General features: G+C 48.0%; 1 protein-coding gene across 3 annotated transcripts in view; it reads left to right on the plus strand.

The window, feature by feature from the left end:
• pfas (phosphoribosylformylglycinamidine synthase) overlaps positions 1–19823 on the plus strand; it is a 465594-nt gene that overhangs the window by 155816 nt on the left and 289955 nt on the right. For all 3 annotated transcript variants that reach the window (XM_072471967.1, XM_072471969.1, XM_072471968.1), the window contains 2 exons: positions 1271–1411; positions 2603–2727. In XM_072471967.1, the coding sequence (XP_072328068.1) occupies positions 1271–1411; positions 2603–2727 (266 nt within the window). The remainder of the gene's footprint in view (positions 1–1270; positions 1412–2602; positions 2728–19823) is intronic.

The raw sequence follows: 19823 nt of genomic DNA on the forward strand, positions 1-19823 counted from the left end.
CTTCTCTCCCGCCTCTCTCTCCCTCCCTCTCTCTCTCTCCCCGTCTCTCTCCCCCTCTCTCTCCTCCTCTTTCTCCCCGTCTCTCTCCCCCTCTCTCTCTCCCCCTCTCTCTCTACCCCTCTCTCTCTCCCCCCCTCTCTCTCCCCCCTCTCTCTCCCCCTCTCTCTCCCCCTCTCTCTCCCCCCTCTCTCTCCCCCTCTCTCTCCCCCCCTCTCTCCCCCTCTCTCCCCCTCTCTCTCCCCCTCTCACTCCCCCCTCTCTCTCCCCCTCTCTCTCCCCCTCTCTCTCCCCCTCTCTCTCCCCCTCTCTCTCCCCCTCTCTCTCCCCCCTCTCTCTCCCTCCCTCTCTCCCTCCCTCTTTCTCCCTCCCTCTCTCTCCCTCCCGCCCTCCCCCTCTCCCCCCTCTCTCCCCCTCTCTCCCCCCTCTCTCCCCCTCTCTCCCCCTCTCTCCCCCCTCTCTCCCCCCTCCCTCTCTCCCCCCTCTCTCCCCCTCCCTCTCTCCCCCCTCCCTCTCTCCCCCCTCCCTCTCTCCCCCCTCCCTCTCTCCCCCTCCCTCTCTCCCCCCTCCCTCTCTCCCCCCTCCCTCTCTCCCCCCTCCCTCTCTCCCCCCTCCCTCTCTCCCCCCTCCCTCTCTCCCCCTTTCCCTCTCTCCCCCCTCTCTCTCTCCCCCCCCCTCTCTCCGCCCCTCTCTTCCCCTTCTCTTCCCCCCTCCCTCTCTCCCCCCTCTCTCCCCCCTTCTCTTCCCCTTCTCTTCCCCCCCTTCTCTTCCCCCCTCTCTCCCCTCTCTCCCCCCTCTCCCCCCTCTCTCTCCCCCCCCCTCTCTCTCCCCCCCCTCTCTCTCCCCCCCCTCTCTCTCTCCCCCCTATCTCTCTCCCCCCTCTTTCTCTCCCCGTCTCTCTCCCCGTCTCTCCCTCTCTCCCCCTCTCTCTCTCTCCATCTCTTTCTCCCCCCTCTCTCTCCCCCTCTCTCTCTCCCCCCTATCTCTCTCCCCCCTAGCTCTCTCCCCCCTATCTCTCTCCCCCCTCTCTCTCTCCCCCTCTCTCTCCCCCTCTCTCTCCCCCCTCTCTCTCTCTCTCTTTCCTCCCCCCTCTATCCCCTCTCTCCCCTCTCTCCTCTCTCCTCCCCTCTCTCCCCTCTCTCTCCCCCTCCTCTTTCTCCCCTCTGTCCTCTCCCCTCTCTCCCCTCCCCTCTCTCCTCTCCCCTCTCCTCTCTCTCTCTCTCTCTCTATTGCAGTGCTGCTCTTGGTGATGTTGCTGCTTTGTCTTTCTCAGTGAACACAGCCGACATTGGTTCTTTAAAGGACATATGGTGATTGATGGTGAATCCAAATTGAAGAGTCTTTTCAATCTGATCATGGAGACGCAGGATCACAGCAACAAGAATAACGTCATCAAATTCTCTGACAACAGCAGGTAAGCCCTATCCAGATCAGCACAGAGGCTCAGCAGGATTGGGTGATCTGGAGTTTCATGAAGAGGGGAATGGATGAGATGAATTATGGCGAGCACCGAGTCAGACAGGTCATTGCCGAGTCAGACGTTCATTGCCATGTCAGAAACAAAGCGAGGGTCACCGCCCTGTGCAGGACACCATGAGGGTCACTACCATGTCGGGGACTACGTGAGTGTCACTGCCCTGTGGGAGACTACGTGAATGTCACTGCCCTGTGGGGGACTACGTGAATGTCACTGCCCTGTGGGGGACTACGTGAGTGTCACTGCCCTGTGGGGGACTACGTGAGTGTCACTGCCCCTGTGGGGGACTACGTGAGTGTCACTGCCCTGTGGGGGACTACGCGAGTGTCACTGCCCTGTGGGGGACTATGTGAGTGTCACTGCCCTGTGGGGGACTATGTGAGTGTCACTGCCCTGTGGGGGACTACGTGAGGGTCATTGCCCTGTGGGGGACTACGTGAGTGTCACTACCCGTGTGGGGGACTACGTGAGTGTCACTCCCCGTATGGGGGACCATGTGAGGGTCATTGTCCTATGGGTGACTACGTGAGGGTCAATGCCCTGTGGGGGACTACGTGAGGGTCATTGCCCTGTGGGGGACTATGTGAGTGTCACTGCCCTGTGCAGGACAGCAGGAGGGTCATTGCCATGTCCGGGATTACGTGAGAGTCATTGCCCTGTGGGGGACCACGTGAGGGTCACTGCTGTGTTGGGGACAACATGAGGTGACTGCCCTGTCAGGAACAGCGTGAGGGTCACTGCTGTGTGTGGGGCAAGGTGAGGATCATTGCCCTGTGGAGGGCAACGTGAGGGTTATGGTATGTAGGTAGGGGTGGAGGGCAACGTGAGAGTCATGGTATGTAGGTAGGGGAATGGTGGAAGCGTTCAGGGCAGGGGATGGTGTGAGAGTTTATGTGGCATGCAGTGATGTATGGTGATGAGTTGAATACAGGACACCGAGGGTTCCTGATGTACAGGGAGTTGGTGGGCGGCACAGTTGAGGGATTGAACTTTAAAGGTGCATGGGGTTGGATACATCAAGGTGTTGCATGTGTGGGAGGTGGGGACTAGCTAACACATTAGGAGTGGCATGTTAGTGTCCTGTTTGGTGAAAAACAGCTTACTTTTTGAGTTCGACTTACTCCACAGTGCAATTACAGGGAGAGCCGTTAAGTGTCTCTACCCCAACGATCAATCACGTGCGAGTAAGGTGGACGTACGGAGCACAACGAGACATGTAATCTTCACTGCAGAAACACACAACTTCCCCACAGGTTTGTGTCAATAGGGATGTGTGTTCGTGAGATGCAACTCTCAATGTCGGGCATGTTGGTGATGTTATGGCCAGGGCTTAGAAACTCTAAAGTATATTATGAAGTCCACCTGACCTGCAACCTTTATGTTGAATTTGGCTCGGATGAGCACAAAAGCCTTCCCTTCAGTTGTGATTCATCCGTCTTCCCAGACACTTTAATCAAAACAAACTTTATTTTAAGACCTTAGTTAACATATATAACTGAACACACAGCAAGAATGTTATCAATTACAAACATAAAGACACCCCACAGCTACAGTAATCTATGTATAATACTTAATAAATTCCCCCTTAACTGTTCCAATTCAAAAGCAAAATCCAATTAAAACCAGAAAACACCTTTTCAAAGGCGTGACCCAGCACACTATATTCTCACTTGACCAATTCTCAGTGTATGGCTTGTAAGTGTGGCAACCAGTAACTTCATTGCAGTGTTAATGTAAGCCATTTGTGACACTAATAAAGATTTTTTTTTTTAATGCGATGTGATTCTGAGTGCCGGCCGTATGATTCAAATGTGAGTCACAGTGCCGGGGGCGTTATTGAGATGTGATTCTCAGTGTCAGGATACTAGTGAGGCATGTACATGTCAGGCATGTTGCAGAGATGTGATTCTAGTGTTGAGCGTGTTACTGAGAGGTTATTCTCCATGTCGGGCGTGTTACTACGATGTGATTCTCAATGTCGGGCATGGTAGTGAGATGTGATTCTCAGTGTTGGCCGTGTTACTGAGTTGCGATTCTCCGTGTCGGGTGCAACAACTCAGATGTGAAAATGAGTGTTGGACATGTTAATGAGATGTGATTCTCAGTATCAGCAGTATTCAGTTACTGAAATGTGTGTTGTGTGCCCGTGCAATGTGATTCTCGGTATCAGCTGTGTTACTGAGATGTGATTCTCAGTGTTGGGCGTGTTACTCTGATGTGAAATTGAATGTTAGTGACATGTGATTCTCACGGACGGCCGTGTTACTGAAATGTGATTCTGTGTCGTGTGTGTTACTGAAATTTGTATGGTGTGCTAGTACAATGTTATTCTCACCATCAGCTGTGTTACTGAAATGTGATTCTCCGTGTCGGCCGTGTTGGTGTGATGTGATTTTCAGTGTCGACTATGTAAGTGCGATGTGAGTTTCTGTGTTGGGCGTGGTAATGAAATGTGATTTTCAGTGATGGGTGTGTTCCTGATCTGATTCTCAGTGTCTTGCGTGTTACTGACAGGTCAGACATGTTCCTGAGATGCAATTTTGAGTTTTGGGCGTGTTAGGCTGATATTCTCATTGTCAGGTGTGTTACTGAGATGTGATTCTCAGTGTTGGCCGTGATACTCGGATGTGAAAACCAGTGTTGGACGTGTTAGTGAGATGTGATTCTCAGTGTCGGGTGTGTTTGTGACATGTGATTCTCAGTGACGGGTGTGTTACTGAAATGTGTGTTGTGTGCCCGTGCAATGTGATTCTCAGTATCAGCTGTGTTACTGAGATGTGATTCTCAGTGTTGGGCGTGTTACTCTGATGTGAAATTGAATGAAATGAATGAAAATCGCTTGTCACAAGTAGACTTCAAATGAAGTGGCCCCTAGTCGCCACATACCGCGCCTGTTCGGGGAGGCTGGTACGGGAATTGAACCGTACTGCTGGCCTGCACTGGTCTGCTTTCAGAGCCAGCGATTTAGCCCAGTGTGCTAAACCAGCCCCTTAGTGACACAGAATGTTAGTGACATGTGATTCTCACGGACGGCTGTGTTATTGAAATGTGATTCTGTGTCGTGTGTGTTACTGAAATGTGTGTGGTGTGTTAGTACAATGAGTAGTGAGTGTCTGGAATGGGCTGCCAGAGGTAGTAGTAGAGGCGGGTACAATTGTGTCTTTTAAAAAGCATTTAGATAGTTACATGGGTAAGATGGGTATAGAGGGTTATGGGCCAAGTGCGGGCAACTGGGATTAGCTTAATGATAAAAACTGGGCGGCATGGACTGGTTGGGCCGAAGGGCCTGTTTCCATACTGTAAACTTCTATGATTCTATGATAAGACACAGCCAGAGTGAGACACAGCTAAGAGTGAGTTTGGGAAATTGAATCTAGGTGGGAATTCAAAGCTGGGTAAGTAGCTGGTAAGTGACTGGTAAGTAGTGTTTCTGTTTTTCTGTTTCTTTTCATTGGTATATTTATTTATTTTTTTCTTCGTTGATTAATTATTTATTTAATTTTGGGGGGGAAATTGTAATTGTTGAAGTTAACCGACGGTTTAAGACATGGCAGGAGATCTCAGACCCATGTCGTACTCCTCGTGTGCGATGTGGGAGCTCAGGGACACGTCCACTGTCCCTGGCTCCTTCACGTGCAAGAAGTGTGTCCAGTTGCAGCTCCTGTTAGACCGCTTGATAGCTCTGGAGCTGCGGATGGACTCACTTTGGAGCATCCGCGCTGCTGAGGACGACGTGGATAGCACGTTTAGTGAGTTGGTCACACCGCAGGTGAAAGGTACTGAGGGAGATAGAAAATGGGTGACCAAATGACCGAGCAAGAGTAGGAAGGCAGTGCAGGTGTCCTCTGCGGTCATCTCCCTGCAAAACAGATATTCCGCTTTGGATGCTGTTGAGGGAGATTGCTCATCAGGGGAAGGCAGCAGCAGCCAGGTTCATGGCACCGTGGCTGGCTCTGCTGCGCAGCTGGGCTGGAAGAAGAATGGCAGGGCTATAGCGATGGGGGACTCAATTGTAAGGGGAATAGACAGGCGGTTCTGCGGACGCAATCGAGACTCCAGGATGGTATGTTGCCTCCCTGGTGCAAGGGTCAAGGATGTCTCGGAGCGTCTGCAGGACATTCTGGGGGGGGGGGGAGGGTGAACAGCCAGCTGTTGTGGTGCACACAGGCTACCAACGATAAGATAAAAAACGGGACGAGGTCCTACAAGCTGAATTTAGGGAGATAGGAGTTAAACTAAAAAGTAGGACCTCAAAGGTAGTAATCTCAGGATTGCTACCAGTGCCACGAGCGAGTCAGAGTAGGAATGTCAGGATAGATGGGATGAATGTGTGGCTCGAGAGATTGTGCAAGAGGGAGGGATTCAAATTCCTGGGACGTTGGAACCGGTTCTGGGGGAGGTGGGACCAGTACAAACTGGATGGTCTGCACCTGGGCAGGACTGGAACCGATGTCCTAGGGGGGGGTTTTGCTAGAGCTGTTGGGGAGAGTTTAAACTAATGTGGCAGGGGGATGGGAACCGATGCAGGAAGTTGGAAGGTAGTAAAACAGGGACAGAAACAAAAGGCAGTAAGGGGGAAAGTGTAAGGCAGAGAAGCCATAGTCAAAAATCAAAAAGGGCAACCGTACAAGGTACAGTGACTGAGGGGAGCTCAGTGAATAGGACCAGGAATACTAAAAGGAATAAAACGGGAAGTGAAAACATTAATGGTAAGCGACGCGGCAGGTTGTTACATGAAGATATGGGTTCAACGACAAGGAAAATTAGGAGAAAGGTTAAGAGGAAATATAACTTAGGAGAGGTTACTGATCGAGGTGTTAAAATTCACAGAGGTAAAAAAGCCAACATAACGTACTTTACCTGAATGCTCGTAGTATTCGGAATAAGGTAAATGAGTTGATGGCGCAAATCATCGTGAATGACTATGATTTAGTGGCCATTACTGAAACATGGTTAAAGGATGGTCATGACTGGGAGTTAAATATCCGAGGGTATCAAACTATTCGGAAGGACAGAGTGGATGGTAAGGGAGATGGTGTAGCTCTGTTATTTAAGGATGACATCCGGGCAACAGTAAGGGATGACATCGGTACTGTGGAGGATAAGGTTGAATCCATTTGGGTGGAAATCAGGAATAGTAAGGCGAAAAAGTCACTGATGGTAGTCTATAGGCCACCAAATAGTAACATTATGGTGGGGCAGGCAATAAACAAAGAAATAACTGATGCATGTAGAAATGGTACAGCAGTTATCATGGGGGATTTTAATCTACATGTCGATTGGTTTAACCAGGTCGGTCAAGGCAGCCTTGAGGAGGAGTTTATAGAATGTATCCGCGATAGTTTCCTAGAACAGTATGTAATGGAACCTACGAGGGAACAAGCGGTCCTAGATCTGGTCCTGTGTAATGAGACAGGATTGATTCAGGATCTCATAGTTAGGGATCCTCTCTGAAGGAGCGATCACAATATGGTGGAATTTAAAATACAGATGGAGTGTGTGAAGGTAAAATCAAGCACTAGTGTTTTGTGCTCAAACAAAGGAGATTACAATGGGATGAGAAAAGAACTAACTAAGGTAGACTGGGAGCAAAGACTTTATGGTGAAACAGTTGAGGAACAGTGGAGAATCTTCCAAGTGATTTTTCACAGTGCTCAGCAAAGGTTTATACCAACAAAAAGGAAGGACGGTAAAAAGAGGGAAAATCGACCGTGGATATCTGAGGAAATAAGGGAGTATCAAATTGAAGGAAAAAACATACAAAGTAGCAAAGATCAGTGGGAGACTAGAGGACTGGGAAATCTTTAGGGGGCAATAGAAAGCTACTAAAAAAGCTATAAAGAAGAGTAAGATAGATTATGAGATTAAACTTGCTCAAAATATAAAAACAGATAGTAAAAGTTTCTACAAATATATAAAACAAGAAAGAGTGGCTAAGGTAAATATTGGTCCTTTAGAGGATGAGAAGGGAGATTTAATAATGGGAGATGAGGAAATGGCTGAGGAACTGAACAAGTTTTTTGGGTCGGTCTTCACAGTGGAAGACACAAATAACATGCCAGTGACTGATGGAAATGTGGCAATGACAGGTGAGGACCTTGAGAGGATTGTTATCACCAAGGAGGTAGTGATGGGCAAGCTAATGGGGCTAAAGGTAGACAAGTCTCCTGGACCTGATGGAATGCATCCCAGAGTGCTAAAAGAGATGGCGAGGGAAATTGCAAATGCACTAGTGATAATTTACCAAAATTCATTCGACTCTGGGGTGGTCCCGGCGGATTGGAAATTAGCAAACATGAGACCACTGTTTAAAAAAGGAGGTAGGCAGAAAGCGGGTAATTATAGGCCAGTGAGCTTAACTTCGGTAGTCGGGAAGATGTTGGAATCTATCATCAAGGAAGAAATAGCGAGGCATCTGGATGGAAATTGTCCCATTGGGCAGACGCAGCATGGGTTCATAAAGGGCAGGTTGTGCCTAACTAATTTAGTGGAATTTTTTGAGGACATTAACAGTGCGGTAGATAACGGGGAGCCAATGGATGTGGTATATCTGGATTTCCAGAAAGCCTTTGACGAGGTGCCACTCAAAAGGTTGCTGCATAAGATAAAGAATCATGGCATTAAGGGGAAAGTAGTTGCATGGATAGAGGATTGGTTAATTAATAGAAAGCAAAGAGTGGGGATTAATGGGTATTTCTCTGGTTGGCAATCAGTAGCTACTGGTGTCCCTCCGGGATCAGTGTCTGGACCCACAGCTGTTCACAAAGGGCTGTAGATGTCATGGACCCACAGCTGTTCACAATTTACATAGATGATTTGGAGTTGGGGACCAAGCGCAATGTGTCCAAGTTTGCAGACGACACTAAGATAAGTGGTAAAGCAAAAAGTGCAGAGGATACTGGAAGTCTGCAGAGGGATTTGGATAGGCTAAGTGAATGGGCTAGGGTCTGGCAGATGGAATACAATGTTGACAAATGTGAGGTTATCCATTTTGGTAGGAATAACAGCAAAAGGGATTATTATTTAAATGATAAAATATTAAAACATGCTGCTGTGCAGAGAGACCTGGGTGTGCTAGTGCATGAGTCGCAAAAAGTTGGTTTACAGGTGCAACAGGTGATTAAGAAGGCAAATGGAATTTTGTCCTTCATTGCTAGAGGGATGGAGTTTAAGACTAGGGAGGTTATGCTGCAATTGTATAAGGTGTTAGTGAGGCCACACCTGGGGTATTGTGTTCAGTTTTGGTCTCCTTACTTGAGAAAGGACGTACTGGCACTGGAGGGTGTGCAGAGGAGATTCACTAGGTTAATCCCAGAGCTGAAGGGGTTGGATTACGTGGAGAGGTTGAGTAGACTGGGACTATACTTGTTGGAATTTAGAAGGATGAGGGGGGATCTTGTAGAAACATATAAGATTATGAAGGGAATAGATAGGATAGATGTGGGCAGGTTGTTCCCATTGGCGGGTGAAAGCAGAACTAGGGGGCATAGCCTCAAAATAAGGGGAAGTAGATTTAGGACTGAGTTTAGGAGGAACTTCTTCACGCAAAGGGTTGTGAATCTATGGAATTCCTTGCCCAGTGAAGCAGTAGAGGCTCCTTCATTAAATGTTTTTAAGATAAAGATAGATAGTTTTTTGACGAATAAAGGGTTTAAGGGTTATGGTGTTCGGGACGGAAAGTGGAGCTGAGTCCACAAAAGATCAGCCATGATCTCATTGAATGGCAGAGCAGGCTCGAGGGGCTAGATAGCCTGCTCCTGCTCCTAGTTCTTATGTTCTTCTGTTATTCTCACCATCAGCTGTGTTACTGAAATGTGATTCTCCGTGTCGGCCGTGTTGGTGTGATGTGATTTTCAGTGTCGACTATGTAAGTGCGATATGAGTTTCAGTGTCGGCCGTAGTAATGAAATGTGATTTTCAGTGATGGGTGTGTTCCTGATCTGATTCTCAGTGTCTTGCGTGTTACTGACAGGTCAGACATGTTCCTGAGATGCAATTTTGAGTTTTGGGCGTGTTAGGCTGATATTCTCATTGTCAGGTGTGTTACTGAGATGTGATTCTCAGTGTTGGCCGTGATACTCGGATGTGAAAACCAGTGTTGGACGTGTTAGTGAGATGTGATTCTCAGTGTCAGACATGTTAGTGTGTTCTCCGTGTCAGATTCTCAGTGTCGGCTGTGTTACTGAGATGTGATTCTCAGTGTCGGGGGTTAGTGAGATGTGATTCTCAGTGATGGGAATGTTAGTGAGACGTGATTCACAGTATGGCGTGTTAGTGTGCTGATTCTCTTGTCAGCTGTGTTATTGAGATGTGATTCCCAGTTTGGGGCGTGATTCTCAGTGATTCTCAGTGTCAGCTGTGTTATAAGTTGTGATTCTCAGTGCCGGGCATGTTAGCAAGATGTGATTCTCAGTGTCGGGCCGTTAGTGAGATGTGATTTTCAGTATGCCTGGTTAATGCAATGCTATTCTCTGACAGCTGTGTTATTGAGATGTGATTCTCAGTGAAGGGTGTGTTACTGAGATGTGATTCTCAGTGTCAGGGGTGTTACTGAGATGGGTTTCTCCATATCAACCGTGTTACTGAGATGGGATTCTTTGTGTTGGGTGTATTATTAAGATGTGACTCCTTCGGCCCTGTGGAGTGAGATGTGATTCTCGGTATCGGAGTTTAGTGAGATGTGATTCTCAATGTCGGCAGTTAGTGAGATGTGATTCTCAGTGTCGGGGGTTACTGAGCTGTGATTCCCAGTGACGGGCATGTTAGTTAGATGTGATTCACTGTGGTGTGTTAGTGTCAGCTGTGTTCCTGAGTTGTGATTCTCAGTGTGTGGCGTGTTAGTGCAGTAATATCCGGTGTCGGCTATATTATAAGTTGTGATTCTCAGTGCCAGGCATGTTAACGAGGTGATTCTCAGTGTCGACCTGTTAGTGAGATGCAAGTTTCAGTGTGTCAGATTAATGCAATGTTATTCTCTGTCAGCTGTGTTATTGAGATGTGATTCTCAGTGATGGGTGTACAAAGAACAAAGAAAATTACAGTGCAGGAACAGGCCTTTCGGCCCTCCCAGCCTGCGACAATCCAGATCCTTTATCTAAACGTGTCGCCTATTTTCCAAGGATCTACTTCCCTCTGTTCTCCGCCCGTTCATATATTTGTCTAGACACATCTTGAATGATGCTATCGTGCCCGCCTCTACCACCTCCACTGGCAAAGTGTTCCAGGCACCCACCACCCTCTGCGTAAAAAAACTGCATTGAGATCTCCCTTTAACTTTCCCCCTCTCACTTTGAAATCGTGACCCCTTGTAATTGACACCCTCACTCTTGGAAAAAGCTTGTTGCCATCCACCGTGTCCATGCCTCTCATAATTTTGTAGACCTCAATCAGGCCCCCCCTCAACCTCCGTCTTTCCAACAAAAACAATCCTAATCTACTCAATCTTTTTTCATAGCTAGCACCCTCCATACCAGGCAACATTCTGGTGAACCTCCTCTGCACCCTCTCTAAAGCATCCACATCCTTCTGGTAATGTGGCGACCAGAACTGCACGCAGTCTTCCAAATGTAGCCTAACCAAAGTCCGATACAACTGTAACATGACCTGCCGACTCTTGTATTCAATACCCCGTCCGATGAAGGCAAGCATGCTGTATGCCTTCTTGACCACTCTATCGACCTGCGTTGCCACCTTCAGGGTACAATGGACCTGAACTTCCAGATCTCTCTGTACATCAATTTTCCCCAGGAATCTTCCATTCACCGTATAGTCCACTCTTGAATTAGATCTTCCAAAATGCATCACTTCGCATTTGCCTGGATTGAACTCCATCTGCCATTTCTCTGCCCAACTCTCCAATCTATCTATACTTTGCTGTATTCTCCGACAGTCCTCCTCACTATCTGCAACTCCACCAATCTTAGTATCATCTGCAAACTTGCTAATCAGACCACCTATACCTTTGTCCAGATCATTTATGTATATCACAAACAACAGTGGTCCGAGCACGGATCGCTGTGGAACACCACGAGTCACCTTTCTCCATTTTGAGACACTCCCTTCCACCACTACTCTCTGTCTCCTGTTGCCCAGCCAGTTCTTTATCCATCGAGCTAGTATACCCTGAACCCCATACGACTTCACTTTTTCCATCAACCTGCCATGGGAAACTTTATCAAACGCCTTACTGAAGTCCATGTACATGACATCTACAGCCCTTCCCATATCAATTAACTTTGTCACTTCCTCAAAGAATTCTATTAGGTTTGTAAGACATGACCTTCCCTGCACAAAACCATGCTGCCTATAACTGATAAGTCTATTTTCTTCCAAATGTGAATAGATCCTATCCCTCAGTATCTTCTCCAACAGTTTGCCTACCACTGACGTCAAGCTCACGGGTCTATAATTCCCTGGATTATCCCTGCTACCCTTCTTAAACAAAGGGGCAACATTAGCAATTCTCCAGTCCTCCGGGATCTCACCCGTGCTCAAGGATGCTGCAAAGATATCTGTTAAGGCCCCAGCTATTTCGTCCCTCGCTTCCCTCAGTAACCTGGGATAGATCCCATCCGGACCTGGGGACTTGTCCACCTTAATGCATTTTAGAATGCCCAAAATTTCCCCCGTCCTTATGCCGACTTGACCTAGAGTATTTAAACATCCATCCCTAGCCTCAACATCCGTCATGTCCCTCTCCTTGGTGAATACCGATGCAAGGTACTCATTAAGAATCTCACCCATTTCCTCTGACTCCACGCATAAATTCCCTCTTTTGTCTTTGAGTGGGCCAATCCTTTCTCTAGTTACCCTCTTGCTCCTTATATACGAATAAAAGGCTTTGGGATTTTCCTTAACCCTGTTAGCCAAAGATATTTCATGACCCCTTTTAGCCCCCTTTATTGCACATTTGAGATTTGTCCTACTTTCCCGATATTCCTCCAAAGCTTCATCAGTTTTAAGTCGCCTAGATAATATGTATGCTTCCTTTTTCATCTTAGCTAGTCTCACAATTCCACCCGTCATCCATGGTTCCCTAACCTTGCCATTTCTATCCCTCATTTTCACAGGGTCATGCCTGTCCTGCACTCTAATCAACCTTTCCTTAAAAGACTCCCACATTTCAAATGTGGATTTACCCTTAAACAGCTGCTCCCAAACCACATTCCCTAGCTCCTGCCGAATTTTGATATACTTGGCCTTTCCCCAATTTAGCACTCTTCCTTTAGGACCACTCTCGTCTTTGTCCATGAGTATTCTAAAACTTATGGAATTGTGATTGCTATTCCCAAAGTAATCACCGACTGAAACTTCAACCTGCTGGCCGGGATCATTCCCCAATACCAGTATGGCCCCTTCCCGAGTTAGACTATTTACATACTGCTCTAAAAAATCTCTCCTGGATGCTCCTTACAAATTCTGCTCCATCTACGCCTCCAACACTACATGAGTCCCATTCAGTGTTGGGGAAGTTAAAATCTCCCATCATGACCACCCTATTGCTCCTACATTTTTCTATAATCTGTCTACATATTTGTACCTCTACTTCACGCTCGCTTTTGGGAGGCCTGTAATAAAGTCCCAACATTGTTACTGCACCCTTACTATTTCTTAGCTCTACCCATATTGCCTCAGTGCTCGAATCCTCCATCGTGCCCTCCTTAATCACAGCTGTGATATCATCTCTGACCAGTAATGGAGCTCCTCCACCCCTTTTACCTCCTTCTCTATCCCTCCTGAAGCATGTGTGTTACTGAGATGCGATTCTCAGTGTCAGAGGTGTTACTGAGATGGGATTGTCAGTGTAAACCGTGATCCTGAGTTGTGATTTATTTTGTTGGGTATTATACTAAGATGTGACTGTCGGCTGTGTTAATGAGATGTGATTCTCAGTGTCGGGTGTGTTAGTGAGATGTGGTTCTCGGTGCCTGGTGTGTTACTGAGATGTGATTTTCAATGTTGGGCGTGTTAATGCAGCATTGTGTGTTTTAGTAAGATGTGATTCTCCGTGTCGGGGGTTAGTGAGATGTGATTCTCAGTGATGGGAATGTAGTGAGATGTGATTCACAGTATAGTGTGTTAGTGTGTTGATTCTCATGTCAGCTGTGTTATTGGGATGTGATTCTCAGTGTGTGGCGTGTTAGTACAGTGATTCTCAGTGTCAGCTGTGTTCTAAGTAGTGATTCTCAGTGCCGGGCATGTTAGTGAGATGTGATTCTCAGTGTTGGGAATTAGTGAGATGTGACTCTCCGTGTCGGCCATGTTCGTCAGATGTGATTTTCAGTGTGTCTGGTTAATGCAATGTTATTCTCTGACAGCTATGTTATTGAGATGTGATTCTCAGTGATGTGTGTGTTACTGAGATGTGATGCTCAGAGCCAGGGGTGTCATTGAGATGGGATTCTCCGTATCAACCGTGTTACTGAGATGTGATTCTTTGTGTTGGGTGTTATATTAAGATGTGACTCTGTCGGGTGTGTTACTGAGATGTGATTCTCAGTGTCGGGAAGTTGAACCGTGACGTCACAGCCTGCAGGTAAGGGATTGGCTGGTGTCTGGTAAGTAGTTTTTCTTTTATTTTCCCTCGGGTGCTATCATGCAGGGCGCAGAGGTTGCTGAGTGAGTGCTTGCTGAGAAGGGGGGTGAATAACAGGTAAGCTCTTTCTTTCTTTTTTTTTATCTAGAGGGTATGGCAGGGAAGGTAGTGCAATGTTCCTCCTGCAGAATGTTTGAGGTGAGGGACGCCGTCAGTGTCCCTGCTGATTTCACCTGTGGGAAGTGCACCCATCTCCAGCTCCTCAGAAACCATGTTAGGGAACTGGAGCTGGATGAACTTCGGATCATTTGGGAGGCAGATGTGGTCATAGATAGAAGCTACAGGGATGTAGTTACTCCAAAGAATAAAGATAGATGGGTGACGGTGAGAGGGGTTTGGAGGAAGCAGTCAGTACAGGGATACCCTGTGGTAGTTCCCCTTAGTAAGAAGTATACCGCTTTGGATACTGTTGGGGGGGGGGGGTGGGACTTACCAGGGGTAAGCCATGGGGTACAGGTAGCAGAGGGGTACCAATATACTAGGGGGGGAAATTTGCAAATGCTCTTCGGGAGGATTTAAACTAGTTCAGCAGGGGCTTGGGAACCTGAATTGTAGCTCCAGTATACAGGGGGTTGAGAGTAGTGAGGTCATGAGTAAGGTTTCAAAGTTGCAGGAGTATACCGGCAGGCAGGAAGGTGGTTTAAAGTGTCTTCTTCAATGCCAGGAGCATCCGGAATAAGGTGGGTGAACTTGGGTTGGTACCTGGGACTTCGATGTTGTGGCCATTTCGGAGACATGGATAGAGCAGGAACAAGAATGGTTGTTGCAGGTGCCGGGGTTTAGATATTTCAGTAAGCTCAGGGAAGGTGGTTAAAGAGGGGGAGGAGTGGCATTGTTAATCAAGGACAGTATTACGGTGGCAGAAAGGACGTTTGATGAGGACTCGTCTACTGAGGTAGTATGGGCTGAGGTTAGAAACAGGAAAGGAGAGGTCACCCTGTTAGCGGTATTCTATAGGCCTCTGAAAAGTTCCAGAGATGTAGAGGAAAGGATTGCAAAGATGATTCTGGATAGGAGCGAAAGCAACAGGGTAGTTGTTATGGGGGACTTTAACTTTCCAAATAGTGACTGGAAACGCTATAGTTCGAGTACTTTAGATGGGTCTGTTTTTGTCCAATGTTTGCAGGAGTGTTTCCTGATACAGTCTGTAGATAGGCCAACGAGAGGCGAGGCCATATTGGATTTGGTCCTGGGTAATGAACCAGGACAGGTGTTCGATTTGGAGGTAGGTGAGCACTTTGGTGATAGACCACAATTCGATTACGTTTACTTTAGTGATGGAAACGGCTAGGTACATACAGCAGGGCAAGAGTTATATCTGGGGGAAAGGCAATTATGATGCGATGAGGCAAGACTTGGGATGCATCGGATGGAGAGGAAAACTGCAGGAGTTGGGCACAATGGAAATGTGGAGCTTGTTCAAGGAACAGCTACTGCGTGTCCTTGATAGGTATGTACCTGTCAGGCAGGGAGGAAGTGGTCGAGTAAGGGAACCGTGGTTTACTAAAGCAGTCAAAACACTTGTCAAGACGAAGAAGGAGCCTGATGTAAAGATGAGACATGAAGGTTCAGTTAGGGCGCTCGAGAGCTACAAGTTAGCGAGGAAGGACCTAAAGAGAGAGCTAAGAAGAGCCAGGAGGGGACATGAGAAGTCTTTGGCAGGTAGATCAAGGATAACCCTAAAGCTTTCTATAGATATGTCAGGAATAAACGAATGACTAGGGTAAGAGTAGGGCCAGTCAAGGACAGTAGTGGGAAGTTGTGCTTGGAGTCCGAGGAGATAGGAGAGGTGCTAAATGAATATTTTTCATCTGTCTTTTTCCTGTGTGAATACTATGTTGTCGAGGAGAATACTGAGATTCAGGCTACTAGACTAGAAGGGCTTGAGATTCATAAGGAGGAGGTGTTAGCAATTCTGGAAAGTGTGAAACTAGATAAGTCACCTGGGCCGGATGGGATTTATCCTAGGATTCTCTGGGAAGCAAGGGAGGAGATTGCTGAGCCTTTGGCCTTGATCTTTAAGTCATCTTTGTCTACAGGAATAGTGCCAGAAGACTGGAGGATAGCAAATGTTGTCCCCTTGTTCAAGAAGGGGAGTAGAGACAACCCCGGTAACTATAGCCTTACTTCTGTTGTGGGCAAAATCTTGGAAAGGTTTATAAGAGATGGGATGTATAATCATCTGGAAAGGAATAGTTTGATTAGAGATAGTCAACACGGTTTTTTGAAGGGTAGGTCATGCAAGGTCACAAACCTTATTGAGTTCTTTGAGAAGGTGACCAAACAGGTGGATGAGGGTAAAGCAGTTGATGTGGTGTATATGGATTTCAGTAAAGCGTTTGATAAGGTTCCCCACAGTAGGCTACTGCAGAAAATACGGAGGCATGGGATCCAGGGTGATTTAGCAGTTTGGATCAGAAATTGGCTAGCTGGAAGAAGACAAAGGGTGGTGCTTGATGGGAAATGTCCAGACTGGAGTCCAGTTACTAGTGGTGTACCACAAGGATCTGTTTTGGGGCCACTGCTGTTTGTCATTTTTATAAATGACCTGGAGGAGGGCATAGAAGGATGGGTGAGTAAATTTGCAGATGACACTAAAGTCGGTGGAGTTGTGGACAGTGCGGAAGGATGTTACAAGTTACAGAGGGACATAGATAAGCTGCAGTGTTGGGATGAGAGGTGGCAAATGGAGTTTAATGCCGAAAAGTGTGAGGTGATTCATTTTGGAAGGAATAACAGCAAGACAGAGTACTGGGCTAATGGTAAGATTCTTGGCAGTGTGGATGAGCAGAGAGATCTCGGTGTCCATCCCTGAAAGTTGCCACCCAGGTTGAGAGGGTTGTTAAGAAGGCGTACGGTGTGTTAGCTTTTATTGGTAGAGGGATTGAGTTTCGGAGCCATGGCTGTACAAAACTCTGGTGCGGCCGCATTTGGAGTATTGCGTGCAATTCTGTTCGCCTTATTTTCGGAAGGATGTGGAAGCATTGGAAAGGGTACAGAGGAGATTTACCAGGATGTTGCCTGGTATGGAGGGACGATCTTATGAGGAAAGACTGAGGGACTTGAGGCTGTTTTCGTTAGAGAGAAGAAGGTTAAGAGGTGACTTAATTGAGGCATACAAGATGATCAGAGGATTGGATTGGGTGGACAGTGAGAGCCTTTTTCCTCGGATGGTGATGTCCAGCACGAGGGGACATAGCTTTAAATTGAGGGGAGATAGATATAAGACAGATGTCAGAGGTAGGTTCTTTACTCAGAGAGTAGTAAGGGTGTGGAATGCCCTGCCTGCATCAGTAGTGGACTGGCCAGCACTAAGGGCATTCAAATGGTCATTGGATAGACATATGGACGATAAGGGAATAGTGTAGATGGGCTTTAGAGTGGTTTCACAGGTCGGCGCAACATCGAGGGCCGAAGGGCCTGTACTGAGCTATTATGTTCTATGTGTGTTAGCGAGATGTGATTTTCAATGTTGGATGTGTTAATGCTGTATTGGGTGTTTTAGTGAGATGTGATTCTCAGTGTCGGGGCTTAGTGAGATGTGATTCTCTGTGTTGGCAGTTAGTGAGATGTGATTCTCAGTGACGGGCATGTTAGTGAGATGTGATTCACTGTGGTGTGTTAATGTGTTGATTCTTAGTGTCAGCTGTGTTACTGAGTTGTGATTCTCAGTGTGTGGCGTGTTAGTGCAGTGATTCCGAGTGTCAGCTGTGTTAGAAGTTGTGATTCTCAGTGCCAGGCATGTTAGCGAGATGTGATTCTCCGTGTCGGGCGTGTTCGTGAGATGCGATTTTCAGTGTGTCTGGTTAATGCGCTTTGCGCAGGTGAAGGAGACACAGCCTGAGTGAGTGAGACACAGCCAGAGTGGGAATTGGAACTTGGTAATTTGGGCAGTGTGGTAATTCGGCGCGGAGTGTGAGGAGATGCTGTTTCCCTTTTTGTTCTGTTTCCTTCATTTGGCTTTGTAACTGGTGTAGCCATCTGGGATGGCCACTTCCCGATTACAAAATGGACACTTTGCAAAGATTGCAGGGAAAATGGACAATGCCACGAAAACAAGCAGGTTCAGAGTTTGGGGTCTGTATATTGGAGCCGCAGCTCCCAGACAAGACCAAAACTGTAGGCACATTAGCATACTAATGGCCCATCTCCAGGTGCAAAAGTGTAAGATTTGAGTAACCGATACTAAGGCAGACACCCCGGCACCAGAGGAGACCGAAACAAAGCAGGCCAACGGCCACCTAGGACACGCCCAGTCATCAGGGCGCCCACCCCTTTATTGGATGAAATCAATAGGAATGATCGAGAAACGGCCTAATTAATTGGGGCCAAGTTCAAGGCCTGCCCAAAAGAGCGCGAAGCCCCTTTGGGTATAAGAAGGAGCCCCCAAGAGAGAATCGCTCTCTTGGACTCGGCTCTCACAGCGGAGAGACCCGTCCACCAGCTGCACCAGAAGCAAGTAAGTCCAAGGTCAACGCTCGCTACCAGACGGACGACCTTAGCTGTTCCCCTCTACCACTTCGACCCCAGCAGCCTCAGATCCGATCTTTACACTGTTCGGTTTCCCCACTTACATTCACAGTGATAGGGGGTCCTCCTTTATGAACGACGAACTGCGTCAATTCCTGCTCAGCAAAGGCATCGCCTCCAGCAGGACGACCAGTTACAACCCCCGGGGAAACGTGCAGGTAGAAAGGGAGAACGGAACGGTCTGGAAGACCGTCCTGCTGGCCCTACGGTCCAGGAATCTCCCAGTCTCCCGCTGCCAAGAAGTCCTCCCGGTGGCCCTTCACTCCATCCGGTCGCTGCTCTGTACTACCACAAACCAGACACCTCACTAACGTCTCCTTGTTTTCCCCAGGAAGTCCTCCTCCGGGACCTCGCTCTCAACCTGGCTAGCGACACCCGGACCCGTCCTGCTTCAGAGACATGTGAGGGCGCACAAGTCGGACCCGTTGGCCGAGAGGGTCCACCTGCTGCATGCCAACCCCTAGTACGCCTATGTAGCGTTCCCCGACGGCTGCCATGACACGGTCTCCCTTCGGGACCTGGCGCCCACCGGAGCCCCACGCGCACCCGCACCATTGCCCCCACCCCCACCCTCCCCGCAGCACCTGAACTGCCGCCGCCCCTACCCAGCGCCGAACAAGCACCTCCCCTGCCCATTTTGTGCCCCAACAGCGCCGCCTAGGGGTGATGAAGCTACCTGGGAGGAAGACACCACGTTCCCGGAGTCGCAACCGCCAAGGTCCCCACCAGGATCATCGCCGAAGCGCAGGCGCTCCAGAAGGATGACCAGGCCACCCGATCGACTGATTGCTGCACCATGAACACTTTTCTATTACACTCGACATCACGGTACCTCCATACCTGGTCCTACCATGCGAAAGGCGACATTAACGCCGGCCATCACCCCGCCTGGTTCTTTTTAACAGGGGGTGAATGTGGTAATGCCAGGTATTGCAGTACCTGAGAGGTGGATGACCATTGGCTAGACCCAGGAGTCTACCATTGGCTAATGTACATAGCTCCGCCCTCAGTGGCGGAGTATAAGAACCAATGCCGTCCCAGCAGCCTTCACTTTCTGTATCGAAGCTGCTGGGAACAGTTCTAGCTGATTAAAGCCTAAAGTTATGACACACCTTGTCTCGAGAGTAATTGATTGCGCATCAAGCCTTACCTCAGTGGTAGGGAAATTACTGGAGAGAATTCTTCGAGACAGGATCTACTCCCATTTGGAAGCAAGGGGTTCGT

The sequence above is a fragment of the Scyliorhinus torazame genome, chromosome 13 (genome assembly GCF_047496885.1).
Source record: "Scyliorhinus torazame isolate Kashiwa2021f chromosome 13, sScyTor2.1, whole genome shotgun sequence".
In the NCBI taxonomy this organism is placed as follows: Eukaryota; Metazoa; Chordata; class Chondrichthyes; order Carcharhiniformes; family Scyliorhinidae; genus Scyliorhinus; species Scyliorhinus torazame.